Source organism: Chaetodon auriga, chromosome 13 (assembly GCF_051107435.1).
Source record: "Chaetodon auriga isolate fChaAug3 chromosome 13, fChaAug3.hap1, whole genome shotgun sequence".
NCBI classification, from domain to species: domain Eukaryota; kingdom Metazoa; phylum Chordata; class Actinopteri; order Chaetodontiformes; family Chaetodontidae; genus Chaetodon; species Chaetodon auriga.
The window spans coordinates 9,312,059-9,335,658 of NC_135086.1; the positions used below are offsets into that span (position 1 = coordinate 9,312,059).

Genomic DNA, 23,600 nt, shown 5'->3' on the forward strand with positions numbered 1-23,600 from the left:
ACGTGGATGGAAAGATGGGGCAATGAAGACAATGCAAGACAGACAAAGAGTGAGACAGAGAAAAAAAGAGATGGACAATGAATATAAACATATGCCCTTACAGTTATATGTGATAATGTGGCAGCAGGGTCATGGGTGACTGTTTTGTATGTTTTTTAATTAAATTGTAACAATCGATATATCAGAATCAGAAACTTCCATTTGTCTTCCGTTTTGCCATCAGCATATGTGTGGCTTTTTCTGTTTATGTGCATTTGTTGAGGAACACAAGAGACAAACTCAGAAGACAGCCAACAGAGTTACTTACTCTTACTCCCAAAAAGAGTCCTCTCTTTTTCCAAAACTGTGTAAGAAATGGATGCAAAGTAAACAAAATGCAATCTTGTTCCAAAAGAAAGACTCTATCACACTTAGCTGTCTGAAATTCATTCATGTGAATGATGCAAAGAGTGTGACAACAGTGGAAATTGGGCTCTTATTTAGGATCATGATCTCATCATGTAACCATCCGGTCTGCTGCTTTAGAAGGAGAGAGAGAGGGAGGGAGAGCAGGGTTTGCCTATTTAGCTCTGTTTAATTAATGCTTGTAAGCTACGTATATGACATGATGCCAATAAAGCGGAATTGACTTGAAGAGCAGCAGAGAGTGGATGAGAGGAGATGAGAGACAAGCAGAGGGGGAGATGAAAAGTGAGGACAGAGGGTAGAAAGGTGAAGAGTAAGGAAAAGAGACTGAACTGAAAAGAAATGGTGGGAGGAAAGGAGGAGAAAAGGGAAAAAAAGACGAGAGAGGAAGGAGAATACAGAGTGCCAGAGATGATGTAGAGAGCAAGAAAGACAGAGAGAGATGACAGAGTGCTGACATCAGAGGGCCAGCAGTCCCTCCACATCACTCAGCCTTCATGGAAAATCAATTCTCCCCGGTATGGACAATGGTGTCAACAGCAGGCAGGACCAGCAGCTCTATAGCCTGGCTTCAACCACATTAACACATAGAGTGGTAATAGCACTCTTCAGGTATCATTACACTCACTCTGATCTTCATTTTCTGGGCTGTGCTCCAGAGTAGGTTTTTCATTATTTCTAATGCAATGACACATTTTTAGAGGTCATTTTGTGCAAAGTTGGGAGGAAGCACAAATTCAATCAGTTTTATTGATTTGGAATAGAACCATCAAATGTCATCAGTTTGAGCATTAAACCTACTGTTGTATGGATAGAAATAATGTGTGTGAATCTTCTTTCATATAGCACATCACTGATCGGTGGGGTGCAAAGAGTTAGGTAATTTGTACATAAAGAAATTACCAAAAACTGTGGCTGACATTTTTGTATTTGTATTTGGTCATGATCTGAAGTACTGGGAAAGTTATTCAAATTTTGATAATGGCGGTGAAGGAAAAGTCAGGGGATAACCAAACTCATTTGGATACATCATCTGGGAACCATATATACCTTTCAAACATTTCATTACAATCCATCAAACAGCTGTCAAGAAATTTGACTCAAAACCAAACCTCATGGTCGTGTTGGGGAAAATCAGGATCACCACAAACTTCATCAGAATGAGTGGAATAGAGATATTTCAATCTGGAATGACGCAGTGAACCGACTGACTGGGCGACATTGCCATCTCCAAAGCTCCGCTGCGAGCATGTCTGAAAATCAAAGGCACAAGATTCAGCACATAAAGCAAGGAGATGAGTCAAGTCTGAGTCACATGGAAAACTGCAGAGCAAAATAAAGAGAAAAGTTCTGGGGTTTTACAGCATTGCCTACCTCGATATTTACTGTGCTTTCTACAGTTGAATCTGACCATGGTCATATCGCTTCATGTCATAACTTAACACATCAGAGACCTAAATATCCTCTTGGTGTGGGCTGAAGAGATGCCAAAGTCAATGACTTGATTTAATAGGACTGGATGTTCCTTTGTTGAAGTTAAAACAGGCTCCAATAGAGGGTGGAAAGTGATGTCTGAGACTTCTGTGCTGTCATACACCCACATGGACTGAGCCGTGAGAAAACAAAATCCAACATTTCAAATAGCTTAAAAAAGCAAAACAAAATGAAAACTTTAAGACGTGCAGAATTCTATTAATCTAGTGTTGACATGTAAACATCCTGAGGGTGACTGCGAACTTCAGATGAACTTTCAATAAACAAAAACACAATTTTCTTTGCAAGTTCATCCCAGTTGAGGCGCCTTGGTGACAGTGGTTTCATCTGAGTTCTAGCGTGATCAAAACACACACCTCCCTGTACATTCAGTGTACACTTAGTGGAACAGTGGGGTGAGCCATTAAGGAGAGAGACTGTAAATATCTGAACTCAACATCCAGACAAATACACCCGTCAGTGCTACAACAGAAGCTACACCCTCCAAATTCATGGAGCTAACATGCAGAGAGGTTGAAAAGGTTTCCCAGAGCCACCAGCTCCAGACAGTGATACTCACAATCTCCTGCCACTTCAGCTAACGTTACAACAGTATATGTTGGCAAACTGAAAAAGTAAGCTGAATGTCTGTGGGCAGGTAATTAAATTTGACCTGACAGACAAATCACAAACAAATCACAAACATTACATTAGCAAAACAACACCAGTGTTACCCACCGATCAAGCAGAATCATAGCAACGTCTGCATCCGTCTTCATGTGTTTCAATGTCATTGGAAAGCCTCACTGATGTTAACAAGGTGCTTCACCTGCCTGCACATAACCCTTCTTTTATAATCTTTGCTATAATCTTTTCTCATCCGTGTGCCAGATTTACCGTCCCTCTCGTTCCTGCCTTGTCCTGTGCATAAGCATCAAAGCTACCTGTTGCTGATTGGCTTGAGTAGTGTTTTGTGACTCAGTATGAGCCACTTGTTTCATATTCATAGAGCCAGGGCAGTGTACAAACAGCTGTATCTCCTTCCAGCCAGAGATATTAGTTGAATCTGACAAAAAGTGTATTCGATTAGGTCTGACCCCACCTTTAAAAAGACAAATTGTAGTAGTGGCAGTGTAGCCCAGTTGTCTCTCCACTGTATCATCACTGGTGAGGAGGCTGTAATGATAGCTTCACATCCCTTTGTGATGACACCATTTGTTAAAGTGACAGAAGTGGTCTCAGCACTGCAGTCCTGGGACCTGCGTATGTGTGTTCTGTGGTGATAGCACTGTATGTTACTTTGGTAATAAAATGATTGAAGAGTCGGTGTGTGCTTCAGTTCCATAGAGAGCACAGACATTACAAAGCCAACAACTAACATCCATCTATCTGTGCATGTGTGCATGTGTACATGTGTGTGGTGAAGACAGCATTGTGACAGCTCAGTGCTCCCTGCAGTGTACATGTGTACATACAAAATCCTCTTTGTGCCAGCTCTGGCTCGCTTTGTGTTCTTGCACATTCTGCACATCACTGGAGGGGAAAAGCAGTAATTCCTCCATAATCTACAGCTGCAGACAGATAAACATGGTTTGCAACAAAGATAATTAACATGTGACATTCTGGTCCTTTATCAGTGAACTTTGAACCCAGGAAGTGAGCTTACGAGGATGACATTCTCACAGCAGGCCACAGGGCGAGCTGAGCAGAGCGGGATGAGTTTGCAACATGGCGTCAGGCCCCGCTAAGCAGCTGCACCCAGCTGGAGGCCAGTTTTTAGCAGGAAACAAGAAGGAAGAGATAGGGGGATGAGGCCAGAGAACAGGCTTCAAAGGGAGGAGACATCGCTACATGGGGAGGATGGGATATGGGCCACTGTCCTGCTTTCACAGAAAGAAAGAAAAAAAGACCCAGGTGTGTTTCCATCAGCTGTATTTAAGTGGCTAAACTAGACAGTAGAAAATGAAGTGACTTTTAAGAATTCACTGGAACTGGAGAAATCATTTGGCGGAATTTAATGACTGCATTTCCTGCTGTCAGAATATAGACCCAGAATCATGACAGAGGGGGTGGTTGACACATAATTAAAAATATAAAAGCTTTTGGAAAATTGTCCTCAAGTCAGCATAAACATGTTGCCACAGTAAGTGAATACAGAACAGGAGCTTGATCAGGATCATTGGCATCACTTTATAAGGCAGTGGGTTCCCCTTAAGTGGCCTTTTTTAGCATACAGGGCTCCTTGGTCAAGTGAGCAATAACATGAGAATGGCTGTCTAAAAGTCGGATTACCTAGCACAAAAATGATGCTAAAGGGGTACCCAGTACCTTTAAAAGCATCCATATGTGACGAGTTGGGAGTGAGAACAGGTTGGTCACAGATGGATCTGTGGCATCAAGCCCATACAGAAACAGTGCCAGTGTCAGAAAAGTCTGGAAAAAGCAGAGCTGTATTTTGGATGATTGCATGTCACCCCGGTTGAAAGTGGGAAATAAATTTTACACATCATGACTTTGTTTTCTCATTATCATTACTCTCCAAGTGGAACCATGCTTTCTGTATCAGCAGCAGCAGCAGCAGCAGCAAGAGGAGCGCATTTCAACAGCGCGATGCCAAGCAAGATGATGAATGGTGCTGGATAATCTTCTCCAGGGTTAGTGCATTATCATATGCCGCTGTTAGAAGAGTTCTTATCTACTTGGACAGAGCTGCCACAGGCATCACAATGCCAGCACACCTGCCTTCTATCCTCCTCTCTACAGCTTCATCTCCCCTTAACTCTCTCTCTCTCTACCTCCCCCACTTCCGCTCTGCCTCTGTCTTTCAGTACCATGGAGGTTTTTTTAGATTAAAAACAAGACCGAACTGGTGTCGTTGTCAAGCATACTGTGTTCATTGTTTCCTGAATTGGGAGGGCAATGTCCTGTTTTTTCTGCACATCTGCCTGGGAACATCTGGATAGTGTCAGCCTTTCAACACCGAGCAGAGCAGCCATCACTCTTTTCCCTGTGTGACACATCTCAACTCCTCCCAGCCAGCAAAAAAAGAGAAAACGCAGATCTTCCACATAAAAATAACACAACAAATCGACTTTAACTAGCGATGATCAGAAACAAAATGTTTTATTAGATGTGGCGGGGCGAGCCGACAGGAAGCGGCAGCATGGTGGAAGGGATTAGAAACAGAGGCTGGGGTGGTTAAGTTGGAGGCTGGTTAACAGATGTGGGAGGGTTTGTGGACAAAGTGTAGCAGGTCCAGTATAGAACGGTAGAGTGAATGACTTATGACAGCGCCATGATGAGACAAGATGTTGCTATCAGGCAATTCTGCAAAAACCCAGATGTTAAATAAAGTTTTTAAAAGTTCAGTACCAACAGTGTAAAAGTTTATTTTCACAAAGCACACACATAGCAACTGTAAGTATGATATGATAACAGATAGAAAAAGATCATACTGAATAAAATGATTTGTGTGCTGAATGTATGAAATTTTAAAGTCAAGTCTCATTTTTGTGCTTGAATTCAAATGCACATTTTCTAAAATGTTATGTTGACTTACTTTCAAATTTGAATTTTAATTGTGTCCAGATTTTCACCCCTCAAAACCACTACGACAGGTTACAAAATCCAACTGGTTGAAGTGCACCTATCAGATGAAGTTGAATATTGATGTGCAGTGGTGTAGATGTACCCCACTTTCACTTAAAATTACAAGGCTAACTACATTGAATGTAATGTAAATGTAAAACATTTTGTTTATACTGTATGTATACACCTAATTTTGTCATTTTTACCATGTGATCTTTAATATGCTTGTTTTTTACTTATCTGATCTGATCTGACTTCAAATGTTGAATGTCACTCCCATGTCTATTCATGTTATTTTGTAGACTCGTTGCTCAACCTGTGTATAAGCATTTACATATTTTTATACTTTGTAATTTCTACTAGAATCTCTTTGGTGATCCTTGGAGTTCGGACACTGATGGTGAAGACCTGTCTTGGCTGTGACTGACCTTTCTATGGACTCCTTCTCTGTTCATGTTTGCCCTGTGAACTCAGTGATTTGAAACACCTGTCCTGTACACCATATATGTCAGTCAGATGATGGCAGGCTTTCATCCTGAAGAAGGCCGGATATGCCAAAAGATTGATCTAAGGAATGTAAAATAAAAGAGATGACATCTGAGTTATGGCTGTTTGATTTCCACACATATGGAAATAAGAGAGAAGCTAATATTATTTGTTGGTCTGTGATGTCATCACATGATGAAATAAAAACACAGGAGCAGGTCTATCGTCATCCATTTTTTGGAAAATATTTTGCGAATATTTATTATAAAAATATAAATGTTTCCACTACAAATCATTTTACATTAGTAGACAAGGCCATCTACATTTGCACACGTAAACTCTCACACAGACACATGGGTCAGTCTCGAGACAGGAAATGAGGGATCTGGATATAGGGTGCATAACAGTATTGCTCTCTCAGATGTCCCAGGTTTATAAAGTAAGTCAAAAACCAAAACACAGATAGCACTGACACATAATTTACTGTATGCTACAAAAAACATCAACATTGCGCTGTATAATGTTAACAAATAAATAATAACGTAATCATAATTGCTTTTTTATTGTAGAAAAGAAAAACAGAGCAGACAAATAAAATAAGATAAAATATAATACAGATGATTTTTGTCTCTTTTTTAATTAAAAATGTTGCACAATTTTTATTTATTCTTTTATACATACAAACATTTGTACAAAGAAGGATGGCCATGTACATATAGTGGGATCTGTAGCGCTAGTTGCTATCATTATGATGGTTTACATTATGTACATGCTAATTAGAACACATAGCAGCAACAGCAGCATCCACAGGTAGACCAAGTAACAGAGGACCGACTGACACACTGAACAGGGCTGGGTTTCCCAAAAGCACCAAAAATCACCCCAGTCCATTGGATAAACTTAGTCTACAGCCAAGGCAATAGCATTTCCATTCAAAGTGCTCAAATATTTTGTACTACAGTAAGTGCTTGGAAGAAGCTTAAAGATGATGCGCTCGTGGTTTAATGTTACCCATCCAAACAGCACAAAGTACCAAAGTGCCAGTTTAGAAATACTGGGTATATGTTGCACTGAGGGATTGACCGGGTGACATCAAAGCAGGAGAGTAACATCTTTAAGTCTGTACTTCATAGTACAAGTTCTAAGGTACCTTTAGGAAACCATATCCTGGACATATGATGAACTAGGACACTATCTCGGAAAGCAGTCATTTATTGGAAGTGTTGCATCTCTTTCAGGGCATTTTCACACCTTGTTAGTTTAGGGCAGTGATTAAGAAACCCCTATGAGAACACAGAAAAAAAAACACCAAGACTTTTTAAAAATCAAAACTGGAGCTTTTTGCTTGGTGATCCCGCCACGATCCAACCCAACTCGAGGAGGCACTCTACATTTTGCATTAAACACACCGAGATTTATGGATTAACAGCTAATTCTATACTAAAACAAAGGTATGCTTCTGTTAATAAGTTATGGATCCAAACCAAAGCAAAGGGACTAAAAGACCCTCAGATCAGCAGCGGCGGTCTCAACTGAACTGAAGTGAACTGATCGTATGTGGAGAACGAATCCCATCCCTCAGAGAGAAAGTGGTGCCTGATGCTGTGTGGGGTTGATCATGCCGACCTGTCTTACCTGAAGAAAAAAACTCAAGTACAAACTCACTTCTAGTTTAAAACACTTCCGCAACACAGCAAGAATGTCTGAAGCGGAGGCCTTAACGGCACCGCATCGTCTTATTCAAGTTCTCTTTGCCTCACATCAATTTCTCTCTTACGGTTTCCTCTTTTCTCGCTCCTGTCTCTCTTAACCTGCAATCTCAATTCCTGGCTCTGCTCCGTTCTCTCTTTCTGTTTCCCCTTGTTAGAGAAAGTGGAACGAATAACGTATACATCCTGAGATTTCACACAAAGGGCATTGGGTTGAGGGAACAGCACTATAACTGTACAATATCTGTTCATAAGCACATAGAACATAGATGTCACCATAAAGAAAATTCTGTGTGTGAAGTGTGTTATGGCCCCTGTACCTTCGAAGCACAGCGTTCAATACATTGTACATGTGACAGACTCATGGCTTCCATACAATGAGACTAACTGATTATCATAATTATTGCTTTTATGTGACATGTCTACTGAATGCAAATGCTATAGGTTAGAGCTACGGAGTAAAATGGCTCGGTTATTGTCGAGGTGTGTCCATATCAGCTCAGTTCGCTCATGGATAGAGACAGTAAATGTAGGTAGTTACAACAAAATCTCACGCCTCAGACCTCATTAGTCCAGGAAGGGTCCACACCCGGGTGAGCTGCTGCTGTCTGACATGCTCCTCTACACAAGGCATCTCAGCCGTTTCACCGCCTCGTTCCACAGGCTGCTAGTCAGGCGTGGTGGGAAGAGACTGTGAGCATGCCCGTCCCCTCTCTGCTGTAAAGGGAAGGCTACGCAAGCCAGCTTAGCCAATATGGGAGAGCTCCGGCTTTACGTTAGTCCAGTCTTTGCCCTGTATCCCAGTCCAGTCCCAGTTTGTAACCCTGGCTTCCTTGGCTTCGCTTCTGCTCTCTTTACCCCTTATTTGTCTGTAAGGCATCTCAACTTGGGCATGAAGGGACGGAGGGCTGAAGAGTCCGCCAGTTAACTAGCTGGCAGGTCTGCACTGAACTCTTCCCGTATCTCTGTCAGGACTTGATTTATCGTCTTTCAACGAAACAATGGAAGCCCTCATTTGAATCTGATCATATTTTTCCTCCATTTCCATCCGTATCCAGTTTAAATATGAAGCCATCGTGTTAGACTGTGATTAGCAACCACACCGACAGACAGGTCTCTGGTGATTTTATTTGTTGGGTTCATTTTTAAACAGGTACTGGGCCGTTCTTGGTGTGGGAATCTAGGGCTTTGAGGCTGCTCACGATCTTCTTCTGTGGTCCGACGATGGTCACTCCAACTTTTTTCAGATCCCTGGATTGTGAAAGGAGAGAGGGGGAGAGAGAGAAGTCGAGGAGAGGCCGACAACCAGACACAATCAGGGAAGAGGGGCGTGATGGAGGGAAAAAAAGATGGAAAGTGTGCGTTAGTGTTGGAGGATGTGACATCCATGTGACATTTAAGCATGCTCCCAGCGCTGCTCCCTTCACTTCCCCATGCAGCTGTCATTCACAAAGGACTGCATTTCCCAGAAGGCCATTGGGCCGCCACATCTCTAGAGGCGGTCTAGGGGGGAGGGTGTTGCCTTGACTCTCCATCACTCACAAACAGGGAGGTGGGCCTATGGGGCTACACTGACAGCTGTTATTACGACCCTGTCAGTGGAGGAAACAGTAGCACGTGAGGGCCACAGTGGCATAAAAGACCCAGTTTCCTGCATTGCATTGAACTGGATTTCTTTGACAGGGGAGGTAAGCATGTGGAGAGGAGCAGCACTGGCACATGTGTAAGACATAACACTCTGATTCAGATACGTCCGTTGACTTGTTAATACTCTGAGAAGCTCTTAAAAGATTAGTTACATGCATTCAAGTGTAAGAAAAGACAATTTGTATAGGAAGACTGTTTAGAGCTACAGCGTCAGTGTCACATGTTATGCATCATAAACATCGAATCCAGTATTAGTCAGCTCAATTAAAACATCAAGCCGTTTTAGAAGCGTACAGTAACAACAGCCTTAAAATACATAATATGTACAGAGCATCTTTGATATTAGAAGTCACAGCGCTCGCTAAGAATCATCTCTTCTGCCCATCTAGAAGTAAAAACAATGGTTCTGTATTAGTAGAAGCAGTGGAGTCACTTTAGACATTTTAGTGTTATTCGAAAATGGTCATGATAAAGTTTGTACTGTTCAGAGGCAAGCAGAGCATTGAGTTCTTCAAAAGCAGCCCAAATAGCAGACATTTAGAAACATCATGATCAGCCGGAAAAACTGAAAACGACAAAAACCACAATGTTGCTTCACTCGGCACTACAATGTAAAGGGATAGTTTATAGGGTATTTCAATAAAATTAAACACTAAAAAGACCACATGAGTTTCTGCCTTTTGTTGCAGTAACAATCAATATGCCATAGACAGACAGCTAGCTAGGTTTCCATCCATATACTAATAATGAAAATTATGATGAACCATCATATGGGAAACAATAATCTCTTCTGACAGCAGCATTTTGTGTACTGGTAATACTCTGTCATGCTAGTTTATGGATATTTAATGTTAATCCTGTTTTTAATATTAATCAGATACAAGCCAAACAGTATTTGCTGGTGTCTAAATTAGATCTGCACAGCCTGTAGTTATAGCTTACTTCTAGATGGAAACATTGCTATTGAGTTATCCCTAAATATAAACTATCCCTTTAAAAGTCAGACGAGTGAGAGCCCAGAGTGCTTCTGGAGGTAGATTAGTGCTCCCAGGCGGGGGCCTAAGTCTTGGTCCTCCACCCACCATCCAGAGCCTGAGGAGGCGGAGAGGAGCTGGGCGTTAGAGAGTGGTGATTCCCATGGACGGCTCCCATTCTGGGCAAGTGGCAGGTGTGACGTGGACCTCCGTCAGAACCACTCTACTGAGACACAGCCAGGCCCAGCAACATTAAAACTTTGAACTGGTTGTCAGTGACATGTGCTTTCTCTAGAATGGTATTTGAAGTACATTTTAGTTGAAAAGAATCAGGCTAAATTATGTGGCTTTAGGTATACACTGTAAAACAAACATGTTACAGACATGAAGGCCGAACCATGGACAGTAGCTCTCATGTTTGTGAACACTGTGAACATTTATGAAGTAAAAATATACAGAAATTTTAACTAAAACCTACCGAATCAAATCTGACAATAGAAAAAAATAATAATAACAACAAAGCTAAAAAGCGCAAATTAAGAATTCAGCAATTACAATTGATATTGACAACGTTGAAGGTGTTCGCTTAGCAATGTAATTCAGTCTTATTTTGATTTACCACTACATTATTAAGACATTGGCTTTTGGAATATAATCATTAATCATTCAAGCCTTTAAATCTTGTTTTTGTAAAACTATTAAGTGGGATGAGGAGGATAAAAGGGACCCCCTCAGCCTCAAGAACCATTTCAAAAACAGACAGTGATGGAATAAGAACACATGAAACTGCTGAAACTTGAATCATATGAGGTATGATTATACAGAAAAAGCGACACACACACCACCAAATGAAAAAGATTAACGGTTGCTACAATGTTACTTTGCAATTCCCATCATTCCAGAGCAAAATCGACACAAGGGTGTTTTTTTCAGAGTAGCTGTGAGTGAATTCTGGTGAAACCAATCAACTTTAATCACCACTGCCTAGTCCACAAGTACATGGGGATTTTTCAAATTGTATTTTTCCTCCTTCATTCTCAAAAATTCCTCCCACACAGTTTAAAAAAAAACTCTACATCTGTATGAAAATGAAACATACTTGAAGCGCCGTCAAGAGCATGCCAAACCAACATAACATAACGCTGATGTTGGCCTTAAAAAAGCTATTACCAGTGGGCTATCTGCAGCTATAGGTCCGACTGGGTTTCGTCCAAACCCAACACTGTGGTGAGGGGGACTTTGTCGAGGAAGTGAGTAGTAGCAGTGACCCCTGTGGTGCATTCTGACACCTCTGTTCCTCAACAGAAGTGGAGCAGCAACGGTACATTTATGTCCTGTTAGCAAGGTTAGCAGCAGCACTTCTGTGGCAATGCCTGCCATTGTACAAATTTGCCTTTTGTAAACAGAGGAGATAATAGGGCAAAAGGGTAAAATGCAGATTAGCTTCCAAAATACCTGTGTGAGTGTGGTCTGGCCATGTATCACTTTCTAAATACTCATGGGTTGTGTTTTGAGTTGCTGAAAGAAAGTGGATGCTGAGTTAAGTTAGGCTATGGCAATGTTTTCTCAACCTGCACCTGGACGGGTTGATGGGTCTGTCCTGATTGGCAGAGGAGCACAAATCCTGTTCTTGGACTACAGTGTTCTATATGTGGTTGAACAAGAAAATGTCAGTGTTTTGTCTCTTCAGATTGCTTTCTTTTGTCAAGCAGTTTAGGCCAAGTTCATCACTTTCTCAATCAAATACCTGAAATGAACTTTACACGCACCAGAGAAAATAGTCCAGACTAAAAAAAAAAGGCCTTCAATTACTCTACCAGATGAGTCAGCAGACTGCAGCCAAGCATGATTACTGTTCCTCAGAGGTCAGAGCATTGCCAAGCCTTGTGCTGAATATCAAGGACTAGATTAAGACTGTACAAATCAATAGAGCAATCTATATTGAGCAATGCATAGCCCCAGCCAAGTCTGCTAGCCTTGTAGCTGAGCTAGCCTTGGGTGCCTTAGCTCCAGCCTTCAGTGGATTAATACTGCAGTGATCCAATTTAGCATCTAGCGACAGAAAAAGCATCATAGGCGAATATGATTTCTTTAGGTTACCCCAGTGCAGTTTATCTGTGATGCACTTTGTCGATACCAGCGTGGATTTACAACTACTGTGCAGTGTAAGCTTTTCTTGGTTTTATAACATGCTGACGGAACATAACTTTTCATTGATTCAAATCTATTCATTGAATGAATGGCATGAGGAATGTCAAGGGGAAAATACATCTTTTGTATAACATCCCTGAGAAAGAATGAGAGAGAAACCATCATTAAAAGTGTCATTATTATCCAAAAGATGAGCCAGCGCTCTCTTCAAAGAAAGCTGCACTTTGCCTCTTGTTCCTTTGTGCCTTTGGTGTCTTTGGTATAAAGCATCACTGCATACTTTTCAACACGTAGCTTTATTATATTTCTAGGATATGAAGTTCTATGTTTCACTTGCAATTTTACAATTTATAGCTGCCAACATGAGACTTTGAACTTAGCGAAGATTTAAACTCCTCAGTTCTTTGTAGTGCTTCTAAAGCCCACAAACTCCACTATTGATCGTTACTTAAAAGGACACACATGACACATTTCTCCCTTCTAACAGATTAAGGCCAGCACTGTTAATGACTGCCAGTTTGATAAGTCATAGACAGGAGTTACACCTGGCTGCAGCACTGACCAACACTCCCCAAATGCCCCCGCTGCCGCCTTCACCGCAGCGCAGGGCTGCTTTGATCACTGTGATTAGAAATGTCCAATTATTTACCCGGTCACATTCCACATCAATTAGACCGTCAGCAGGCCAATAGAGGGAGGGAGAAAAGAGAGAAGGCTAGGGGGAAAGAGACAGAGAACAATTCTGCATGCTGACATTGAAAAAAAAGCAAGAAAATTATCAGATTAGTCAGCTTGTCCTTAATAAAGTAGCTGGACTCTGGACTGTAAGTGTAAAAAAGGCTTGTTCATCAGTATAATCTCCCAGTCTATTATCACCGTGCTTGGGATTCAGAATTCATTTCAGTCTGCCAGTGTAGGACTCTGGCCAGAGTCTGATCCACTATCTCAGAACCTTTTGTCAGCCGGAGGATCCCGTCAGCAGGGTCAGATCTATAATCTGTCTCAGGCACTAACTCTCCTTTATTGACACTGACATGCTAAACCCTGTGCTGTGACAAATACCCTGACTCTACTGGCATTTTAAACCCCAAGCTCCTCACACTGCAGAAATGTGCACGCTCAACCTCTAACAACAACAAAAAAAACATCTGTAAATAAATCATTTGCTTTTCCAAATATGTTTTGGAGGAACATTAATTACTGGGTTGCATTCATTGTCAACCTTTTTTACATGCAGGATGTGTGAGCGTGTCCCATCTTGTGCTTAAAGTCAGAGTTGCCTTAACCAACAACAACAGTCACATGGTTTTGTTTAGGAAACAAGAGATGCCTAAACATTAACCATGCATTATATGCCAGAAGCAGATATTGTAGGGAAAACAAATTAAACACACTGACAGTGGACACTTTGCAGATATGTTCTGTAATGCCCCTCCTCATTACATTAAAAAAACCCTAAAAAGTATTTGCTATTACATACATACATACTGTAGGTCCTGCAGTGTGTGCTCTCCAAATGTGATTTCTCTAGATTCTGCTTCAAGATGAATTTCTGACAGTCTTTGCATTGTATTTTAATGCTTCCCAGCATAGAGTGCCATGCATACCTATTTGACAGCGATGCCTTTATTTGCTCTTTCAAAGGCCCCTCTCTCTCCTCTTTTATCTTGTCAAATCTGCCCTCTCATTCCCTCCCTCAGTGTCTCTCTTATTCCCTCTCCCTTATGGAACCCAGAGCTCCTCTCCTTGCTTCATCTCTCACTCTGTTTCTCTATTTATCTCTCTTTCTTTTAATGCTCTCACCTTCTCCCTCTGTGCACATACTTGCAACATTGAGAGCGTGGCTAAAGACCTGTCAGTATGAATTACCATGACTCATCTGGACACCTTTAGTAAGGGCTCTATAGCTTTCTTTACTTACTGAGAACAAGTGTGTGTATGTGTGTGTGTGTGTGTGTGTTCTTCACCAAGAGCCTCTTCAAATCCCTGAGTCTTGCCACGGGTACTGAGGTCCTGTAAACACTGCTGACATGAATAGGCAGAGTAGCTCGGTGTGTGTTTCTGTGTGTGTGGTTGTCTTACTCTGTGGAGGTCTTGGCCAGGGTGTCACAGGAGCTGTAGCTGACCCCAGAGAAGGCCTCCTTGCAGGGCAAGGTCCTCATTCCATCCATCCAGTCACCCACCGTCCCCATCGAGGGAACCTCTGAACTGCTCCTGTCCAATAACAAGTTGGCCGGCCTGAGAGGATATAGGTGGAGTAAGAAAAAACACAAGTAGATTGTTAATACATAAATTCCTTTGGGCAATACATGTTGCATATCCACATAAATAAGCTGAAGTTTATAGAATAGTTTAAGGAACACAAAGGCAGTCATGTCACCCAGATCATGAGCTCACATCCACGTAACAACACGGCTGCGTAAAAATCTATCTCCATACATCTTATCAGGACTGCAGTTCCAAACTGCTTTTCTGTTAGCCTCCTCTTGTGCAGACTTATGTCAGTGTGAATACAAAGGATGCACAGAGTTGGTACTGGGCTCTGATCTTCTCATGCATACAAGTCAGAACAGACTGGAATAGGGAGTGATGATCAGAAACTTCCCCCCAGGGAACTCCTAAGCCTAACGGTGGACTCTGTGAGGACAGGACTCCTGAAATGCTGCAACAGCACAAGCAGCAGCACTGTTTGCAGCAGTGTTGCAGGATGGAGGCACTGTCAGCAAACAGATGGACTGACTGTATGTTGCAGGGAGAAGAGCACGTCATGTGTGAGTGAAGCAGTCCAAAATGGTTGGCAGGCTTTGCTCTGTTCACTGGCCACTCACCCTGCAGGCTCATGTAACTCTGCTGAAACCTCTGATGTTATTCTATGCTGATTGCTGCTGCTATTGTCAGTAAGTACCCAGCAGTCAGTGCTTCATTTCAAGTTGTGTGACAGATCTTTCATCATCTAGCTGTTGTCATTTGTGCACTGATAACGCTAAGTAACAATGTCGTGATGGGCTCCAGGGTTGCATAAATCATAGCCAAATGTAGCAGCACTCCTCACTTCTTCACTTGACATACAACTTTTCTTGACTGGTTGTTCCATGTCAGTCAAATGCTACCAGAAAACATGATAAATGATTGACTGATATCTTCATTGATGCTTGATGCTTGAAACCATAATAATATTCCTAATTTTTCAGTGTGAACATGATCAACACATTCACATTATGTGAACATGGCTGGAAATTATTACTTCAGCTGTTAAAGCCTGTGGACCATAGAGTGACTGATGGTGGCGAAAATGAATCAAATGGAAGTAAATTGAATTATTAGATACATTTATAAAATGTTTTAGAAATAATTTGTGTTTATTTTGATTAAATTATATGCACATACATGCTATGCATTCTGTGCAGGCACACTGATACAAAACTAAACGTGAATCAAACCAGACTTCTTGACTTCAGCAACACCCATCACACACACAAACACGCACCCACACCCACACACTCCTAGATATACACACTGGCTTTACGTGTCTGTTGCATACTGTAAACCTACAAAATGCCTTAGGGCTTGAAATACAGGGGGGAAATCAAACTGTCACAGAAAATATTTCCATAATATATTTAACATATTCAAGAACAAAATTACTAACAAAAGCAGCACCACTTTCTGTCTAATGTCATTACTGTTTTCTGCAGTACATGTACCATGCGGGGAAATGCAACACTAGATTTGATTAGACTTGATGGTTTCAATTGGATCAGATCAAATTAAATGCACTGCATTGGGCTTTAGAGTGCTCAGTCAACAGTAGAGGGTGAAGGAAAGGCTGCAGGCACTGTGCTGACTCGCTCTGATTGATGGTTGCCGAAGTCGGGCAAAGAGAAAGGATGAGAGAGGCAGGCAGACAGACATGCAGACAGCAAGAGAGGAGGGTGGAGGAGAAGCTGAAGATGACAAAGAAAACTATTTCCTTTATCAGTGTCTAATCTCTGATGTCACTCCTGTTGCTGTGTCTTATACCAATGTGGTTCACTTGGCTGTGATACCTGACTACATCACAAGGCAAGAAACGGGAAACCAGGTCAAAAACACATCAGGTCAAACTGGGACTCATAACATAACGACCAATCAAACAGCAGCCAAATAAGGGATTGTTTGGAGCATCCAGTGTTTATTGCTGAATTCGTGAGGAGCATTTCAAACTGGGTTGCAAAGGCACTCTTTTTTTTTTTATAAGGACAGACTGCACCTGTCTTGCAGCACAGACAAAGGCACCTACGTCAAGACAGGCACAAACACACACACACACACACACACACACACACACACACACACACACGAACACGTGCACACAAGGGAATAGAGTCTTGCAAACAAGGCAGGACAGAACAGGAAAAGGGGTAGTTCTCCCTGAGGGAATACTATTCATAGTCTTGTAAATAAACTCATTTGAATACCAGGAAGTCCACCTTTGCCTGGCTGATTTGGATTGGCAGGGAGTTTTGGAGCCACAGTGTGTGTTTATGCATGCGCAAATGTGGGGAAATATTACTCATGCTTAGGCTACCTTCAGAGAATTAGGAAGGTGTAATTCCATAAGGCAGAATGAAAAACTTTGACACATCTTCTTGTATGAAACAAGTAGCCTCTTTTTTGTAAAAGAGACACTGGAATTCAGCATCATGCATAAGTCTCATGTATGCACTTTCTCAACTCTCTTGGGATGTCTTCTAACAATTTAGCATTTCTGGCTATCTCTCACCTTAAATTAAGTTTTCTTAACATAAATACATCTGATGTGTCCGCTGCACTACATACAATTTTGCCTTTTTTAAAATCTTTACCTGATCATCATCTTATTTCAGAACAAAACATGCATATAGCCACACATGCTCTTATTTGTTCAATTTTACATTTGTGTGCTCTTATTGTGAAGAATAATGACTTAAAGGTTCTTCAGTTTATCTACAAGTATTGTTCCAAGTGTAATTAGTGTCAGTTTCCCTTGTGTTGGAGATGAGAGGTACCTCATTGCATTGAACTAGATATATTCTCTGCACCCTTCGTGCCGATGTTATATATTTTGATTTGAAGAAGCAAAATGCAATCAATCCAGAGTTACAATAGAAAATCATGAAGCTGCCATCATGTAACATTGACAAAAAAACACCATATGAAGCCAACAAAGAGGTAAACAAAGAGAAGAAAAGCAAGATGACATCTCAAACGGAGACATGGAAAAGGGGAGAGGGAAAAAATGATGCATTTGAGGCAGTGGAGTGGGTGTTGTTACAATGATTGAGTCTTTTCCTGCCAGATCAGAGGCCTGTCAAAATTCTGAGGGCCCCCGAGGACCGCCTGGAGAGACTGGTTTGTAGGAAAAGGAGGGAATCGGGGACTGGGAGGTGGGGTAGTTTGCATGAGGGGAAAAGAGGGAAGTGTGTGAATCTCCCTGAGAGTACAGGAGAAGGCTTTTTCTGGGGAAAAATGTAAGTTGCTTTTTTTTAATGTAATGTAAAGGAATAATTGTGATGGTTTTGACTGACTTTTTTCCCAAACTGCAATATACTTATATCCAAAACGTATGAGATTCTAACTTTTGGGCAGGATAAGAATGTTAAGCTTTTTTCCGGGATTATTGATCCTCTCCTCTCCTTTCCTCTCCTGTTCCCCTTTTCTTCTTTCCCCTCCTCTGATCTCATCTCCCCCTTCATCCTCTTCTTTCTTTTCCCCTCTCCTGTCTCCTCCGAGAGATAAACTGCAAATGACCTTGTTTCCCCTCCCTTATCGTTTTCTTTGTTTCCTTTGTTGTTACATTTTCAGCAACATCTCATGGCAACTCAAGAGACAAGATGATTGGAGAGGAAACACAGAAACAGAGAGAGGTGATGAAGAGGAGAATAAAGAGAAAAGAAAGCATCTGTCTGATGGCGGAGGGGGGTTTCAAAACCCCTCATGGACTTAACACCATATAAGAATGCAGAAAACACCCGCTCAAAGAGGGGGAAGTATAAATATGCCGGTGAGAGACTTAAGTCTACCCTCTTCTCGTTTTCATTTCCCGTCCCCTTTTCTGCTCTATCTTTCATTCTTCTGACCTCCAAATAACCAGGGCTGTGTAGTCTCTTGTTTTTAGAGCTCTCGAGGGACGAGCGAGGAAGATGAGGAGAAGAGCTTGAACAGATACATGTGGGCAGGACAGACTCTCACTGTGTTACTGGGACAATTCCCAGGATGTCACTGGGAGAGGTTAGACTGATATATAGGACCAATATTAGGCCTTTCAGTTGAAACTCTGATACTCGGCATCCTCGGCTGGATGTGATGGATATGATGCACGCTTAATCAATACTACTCAGGTGGTCTGAGGGAAGCTATTAACCTAAACTGATTCAAGTGTGACATTTTGATTTGATTCCAGTCAAGCATGCACAGCTCTTACTCTTAATTCATCTCACTAGCGTCAGTGTAGACTTTCAGTTATCTTTCACAGATCTTTTAACAAAATATTGGCATTTGAATAATTACATTTAAAAGCTTTGGTCTTTAATGCATTATATCTGCAATGCCGAGTACCTTGTATCCCCCATCCAGTTTTCCATCAGTTGGTGGTGTTGCCCCATTATCTGCCTTTTTATATCTGAACATTTCTGCATAAATGTCTGCTTTCTTTAGTACCGTTCAACTGGTTTCCTCTCACTAATGGAAACCTTTCTTGCCATTTCCATTCCCAGTCTCAACCTTACCCTACAGGCCAAGATCCACACCAGCATAGACCTCCATCTGCGGCCATGGCTCGTGCCCCAGTCCCAGCTACTCTCTCCCAAGCCCCTCAGCAGGGAACAGGTTGGCTCTTGTTTCAACTCCAACCCCATTTGCAGCCCAGCTCTAACTCCTGAAAATTAACCAAAGCCCCTTATTGTCCAGACAGAGGCTGTTTGATTAAAGAGAGGACCGATGTGTTAGATTTAATTTGTTGTTACAGGTTCACAGAGCCTTGTCATTATATCCAGGTTGCCATGAACGGCTTGGGGAAAAAGTTTGTTATGTAAAAAGCCAAAACAAAGCACATCTATAGCAGTGCATTACTGACTACTGCACATTAAAGTTGACTGATGCGCATTTAGAAGGAGTTCTAGTTGTATCCTGCTACTTTGGTTGCATTGTCATGTTTTAATGAACACAAACCAGGAAAAACAGGATAACCTCTTATCTTCTAGACGCCCTGTGAAGCCAGTCAGATAGACAGTGGCCTCTAACCCTAATGGGGCTCCTGTTGGCCCATAATTAGTCTCTGACAGCCAACCTTGGCCCACCGACCCCGGTCCCTCTCCATCCACATGCGGGGACAGTAGACTGTGACCGGGTCCCACCCCTGAAGCCTCCAGATGCTCTGCTCCGGTCCCAGGCGTTGGTGTGGGCTTTGTGGAGGAGGGGGTGCTCCATTAGCCAGCCAGGACAGCCCTGAGACAAACGAGGTGTGTGGAGCTAAGCGCAGCTGCTCCCACTGTGCAACTGCCACCACACACACACACACACAGATACGCACATACACACACAGTTCTCATAAATCACCACAGCCGCCTCTGTCGGCCAGCCTGCACTCGCCCGGTGTTAAAAGCCAATCAGGGAAATTACATGCAAACTCCAAGGGACCTATTTTCACTTTCTTAAGAAATCATTAGTCAATGTTATGAGCTTTGACGTCTCCATAATGGCACGGCCGTCTGCCGCAGACCCAGCCCCTGACCCCCTCCCTACTCAGAACTGTACATGGGCTGCCCTGGTTCCCCACGGCCCCCTGGGAGAGAATGGTGGTCCCAGGAAGGGAGTGAAGCATAAGACCCAGAAAAAAGGAGGTAAAAATGCCACAAAAAGTGGAGAGGAACATGACATTAGACTTCATGGGAATGGGAAAAATGAAGAAAATAAATTTCAATTGTTTTAGGTAAATATAAAGAGAGGATGTGATAAGTCCAGCTAATTCTCATGTAACACCCTGCAAACACAGGAAGCAGGAAGGCAATATTTATGTCAAGCTCCTCTAATGCGTGGCTCCAAAAACAAACAGGAGTGCAGTGAGGGAGAAACACATTTAAATCTAATACAAAACCTCCCTGTTTCCCAACTGGATCCCTCCGCCTCTTTATCGCCCATGACATTAATAATGGCGAACTGTGCTTCATTTATGGAAAATAAAACCAATACCTTGTGATGACTGAGCAGGGAGTGCAATGACCTGCAACAGCCCATAATGGTGTGCATGGAAGGTATAATGGGAACTGCTACCAGTGTTGGACTGCCTGGAGCCAGGTGTCTGGTAGTCAGCTACATGGGAACCACAGCAGGAGAAAAAAGCAACAATAACCGCACTCTGGGCTTTACCTGCTAATTTTCTCCATTTACATATATCATATCATTCACATTTAGCAGTCTGCAGAATGCCACAAGGCTTTGTTGTTTGGTCTGTGCCAGACAAGTTCTGCACATGTAACCAACAGAAGGCTAGACCAGCAGGTGAAGGCGTATCACGTTCGCCTCCTTGCACCAGCTGCAAGCTGTGAGTGTTTTCTTTATGTGTGCTGCTTATCGTGTGCACACAACAAGCTCCAACAATTAAAACAAATAAAAGGTGCAATATCCCACCTGGATGTGGTGTTGGCTGTGATTTTGAGGCTACCAGGGTTGCGGATGAGTTTATCCAGGATGCTAACGATCTGTTCAAACTTCGGCCGGTTGTTCCTCTCCTTCTGCCAGCAGTCCAACATCAGCTGGTAGAGGGTAGCAGGGCAGTCCATGGGTGGGGGCAGGCGGTAACCCTCATCTACAGCTTTTATTACCTAAATGTAGGAAGGGAAAGACAAGATTTGACAAATGACAGATGTGCTCTATTATAGTAGTTACTGCTTTTTTCATCATCAGGGTTTTACATTTCAACACGTTTCCTGTAAGTGGTGGATTACACATTCTGACCTTTTTGATATAATACTTGATCCGTTAAGATGCTGCATTTTGGAGCTGGTTGTTGCATTGTCTTGGGTTCTTAAGTGGTTTGGGGTTATAAGGAATGCGTTTTGCATGAACCCAAGGGAAAAAAAAAGTTTCCACTTCAGTGAATGGGGATCATAACAAATTAAATTAAATGACGCTGCAGTGAATTACTTCTGAATGAATAAAAAGCATCAAACCCTTCAGACCCGTTGAAAACACACTCCACTACACCCTCAGGATGGTCATTAGGCTGAGACAACAACATTTTTCACTTGATATTTTGAAGGTTTAAGAGCACTTAACACTACTTCTTTAACTGTATTTGACTTAGCAGTGCAACCAATGTTTTTTCTCCGAAGTGTCTTAAGTGCCGTCCTGCATCTCTGGAATTACATTCCCTTGTTCCCCTCTTATGTGCCATAATCCTCTTCACACGACCCCGAACAAAAACTTAACATCTCATCTAAATCAGTGGAAGCCGCTGGTGCCTTAACTCACTTCCCATCAGACCTGGCAGCACTGCTGCAGTGGTGGGTGCGCCACACAGACGCCTCCGTTCAAGGAGGTTAACTTGGCTACATGGCAGTACTCACATCCTGATTGGACATCTCCCAGTATGGCCGTTCCCCATATGACATCACTTCCCAGAGCACAATGCCGTAACTCCAAGCATCACTGGCTGATGTAAACTTCCTGTAGGCAATAGCCTCTGGAGCCGTCCACCGGATAGGGATCTTACCTCCCTGAGAGACAGAGAGCGAGAGAAGAATTAAGCAGTCAGTCGACCAATCAATCAATACTTTTGAACACAATCTCGCTACCTGACATTACCATGTATTTTGGCTAACCCTAACAATGGGTTTATGTCATTTTTAATGGATAAATTTGATGCTAGAAATATGGCTATTGCTATGTGGTGTGTGGGACCTGCAGAGAAACCTTCTAAGAAGATTTTCCATATTTGGATATATTGGATATATTCCCATTGAACAGTTTTCTCTTTCACACTGAGATGTATAAACATTCTGACAAAACCATAAGATACTGAAATATTTTTGCCCCCCCGTTGAAACAATATATAATGGTAATATTCAGTTTTAATCAAAAAGTATCTGCATCAACCATAAAGAATGGAAGAGAAAAACCCATTAATAAAACCATAATCCAAAGTTTCCTGCTTAACTTCTCACTGTTGTGTCTGCTGCATTTGTCATTCTAGCTGAGAAGTAGTACAAATGAAGAAAATGGGGCTGGGGAAAGGGGGCCGGTGGTGGCCAAAGTTAACAGAGACATCGGCCAAGTCGCTCAGCTCTTGCTGGGGATGTGCAGCCAAACACATATACACTGCCCTCCATAAAACACACTCTTACAGCCTGATCTGAGGAGAAATATAATACACAGAATGACACACAGTTGCACACATGGCTGCAGAAACGGACATAGACGCACATGGAAACACAATATGCAAGCACAAACATAACAACACACACACACACACACACACACACACACACACACACACACACACTGCTCTTAGACTCAAACTGCACTCTTCTGCTCCCCTAAAAGGGCAAAGTGCAAGATGTGTGAACACACGCTGGACTCACATGCATAGAAACACACATAAACATTCACTATAAACTAAACATAAACTATAGATTTTGCTTAAAACGGAAAGGCTGGAGAAGCTAAAAAAAAAAAAAAAAAAAAAAAAAAAAAAAGAAAGTTCCAGCGAGGGAAGGAAATCTGCCAGCATGTGCCGAATGTTTTCAGTTACTGTAACATGGCAGAGTTTATTATTCTGTCTTATTATTTTAGATTATGTATTTCTGGGAGAAAGGCAAACGGCACACTGACTGTTTATTTGACAAGCAATTCTCAGCCAGCAAATTATACAGTGTTTAAAGGGGCTGCACGCATGGTCTTGACCACAGGATCCTATGATGAAAATTACCACACACACACGCGGCAAAAAGTACAGATAAATGCCTGAAGTGTGGCGTGCCTGTTGATAATGTTTCATTTTGTGGCATGCGCTTAAAGTAGTGAAACTATTAAAATAGGGTGAAATGATTTTTCCTTTTCAGTCCGAATTTCCTCCAACTGACATCTGCTTACCTCCAAGACGCTAACACGTGTTTCTCAAAAGCTCGGCTAAAAGTGAATTTCCACTTAT

General features: G+C 42.1%; 1 protein-coding gene across 4 annotated transcripts in view; it reads right to left on the minus strand.

Annotated features, from left to right (window-relative positions):
- Window positions 1-6,179: 6,179 nt before the first annotated feature.
- Window positions 6,180-23,600, minus strand: part of epha3 (eph receptor A3) — a 97,976-nt gene continuing 80,555 nt past the window's right edge. For 2 of the 4 annotated variants that reach the window (XM_076747041.1, XM_076747040.1), the window contains exons 14-17: window positions 22,018-22,167; window positions 21,080-21,273; window positions 14,516-14,671; window positions 6,180-8,912 (exon numbers count right to left, since the gene is read on the minus strand). In XM_076747041.1, coding sequence (XP_076603156.1) covers window positions 8,807-8,912; window positions 14,516-14,671; window positions 21,080-21,273; window positions 22,018-22,167 — 606 coding nt within the window. In that variant the 3' untranslated portion in view covers window positions 6,180-8,806. Of the gene's footprint in view, window positions 8,913-10,390; window positions 10,509-14,515; window positions 14,672-21,079; window positions 21,274-22,017; window positions 22,168-23,600 lie in introns of all 4 variants that reach the window. The other 2 variants (XM_076747043.1, XM_076747042.1) reach the window with 2 other exon arrangements.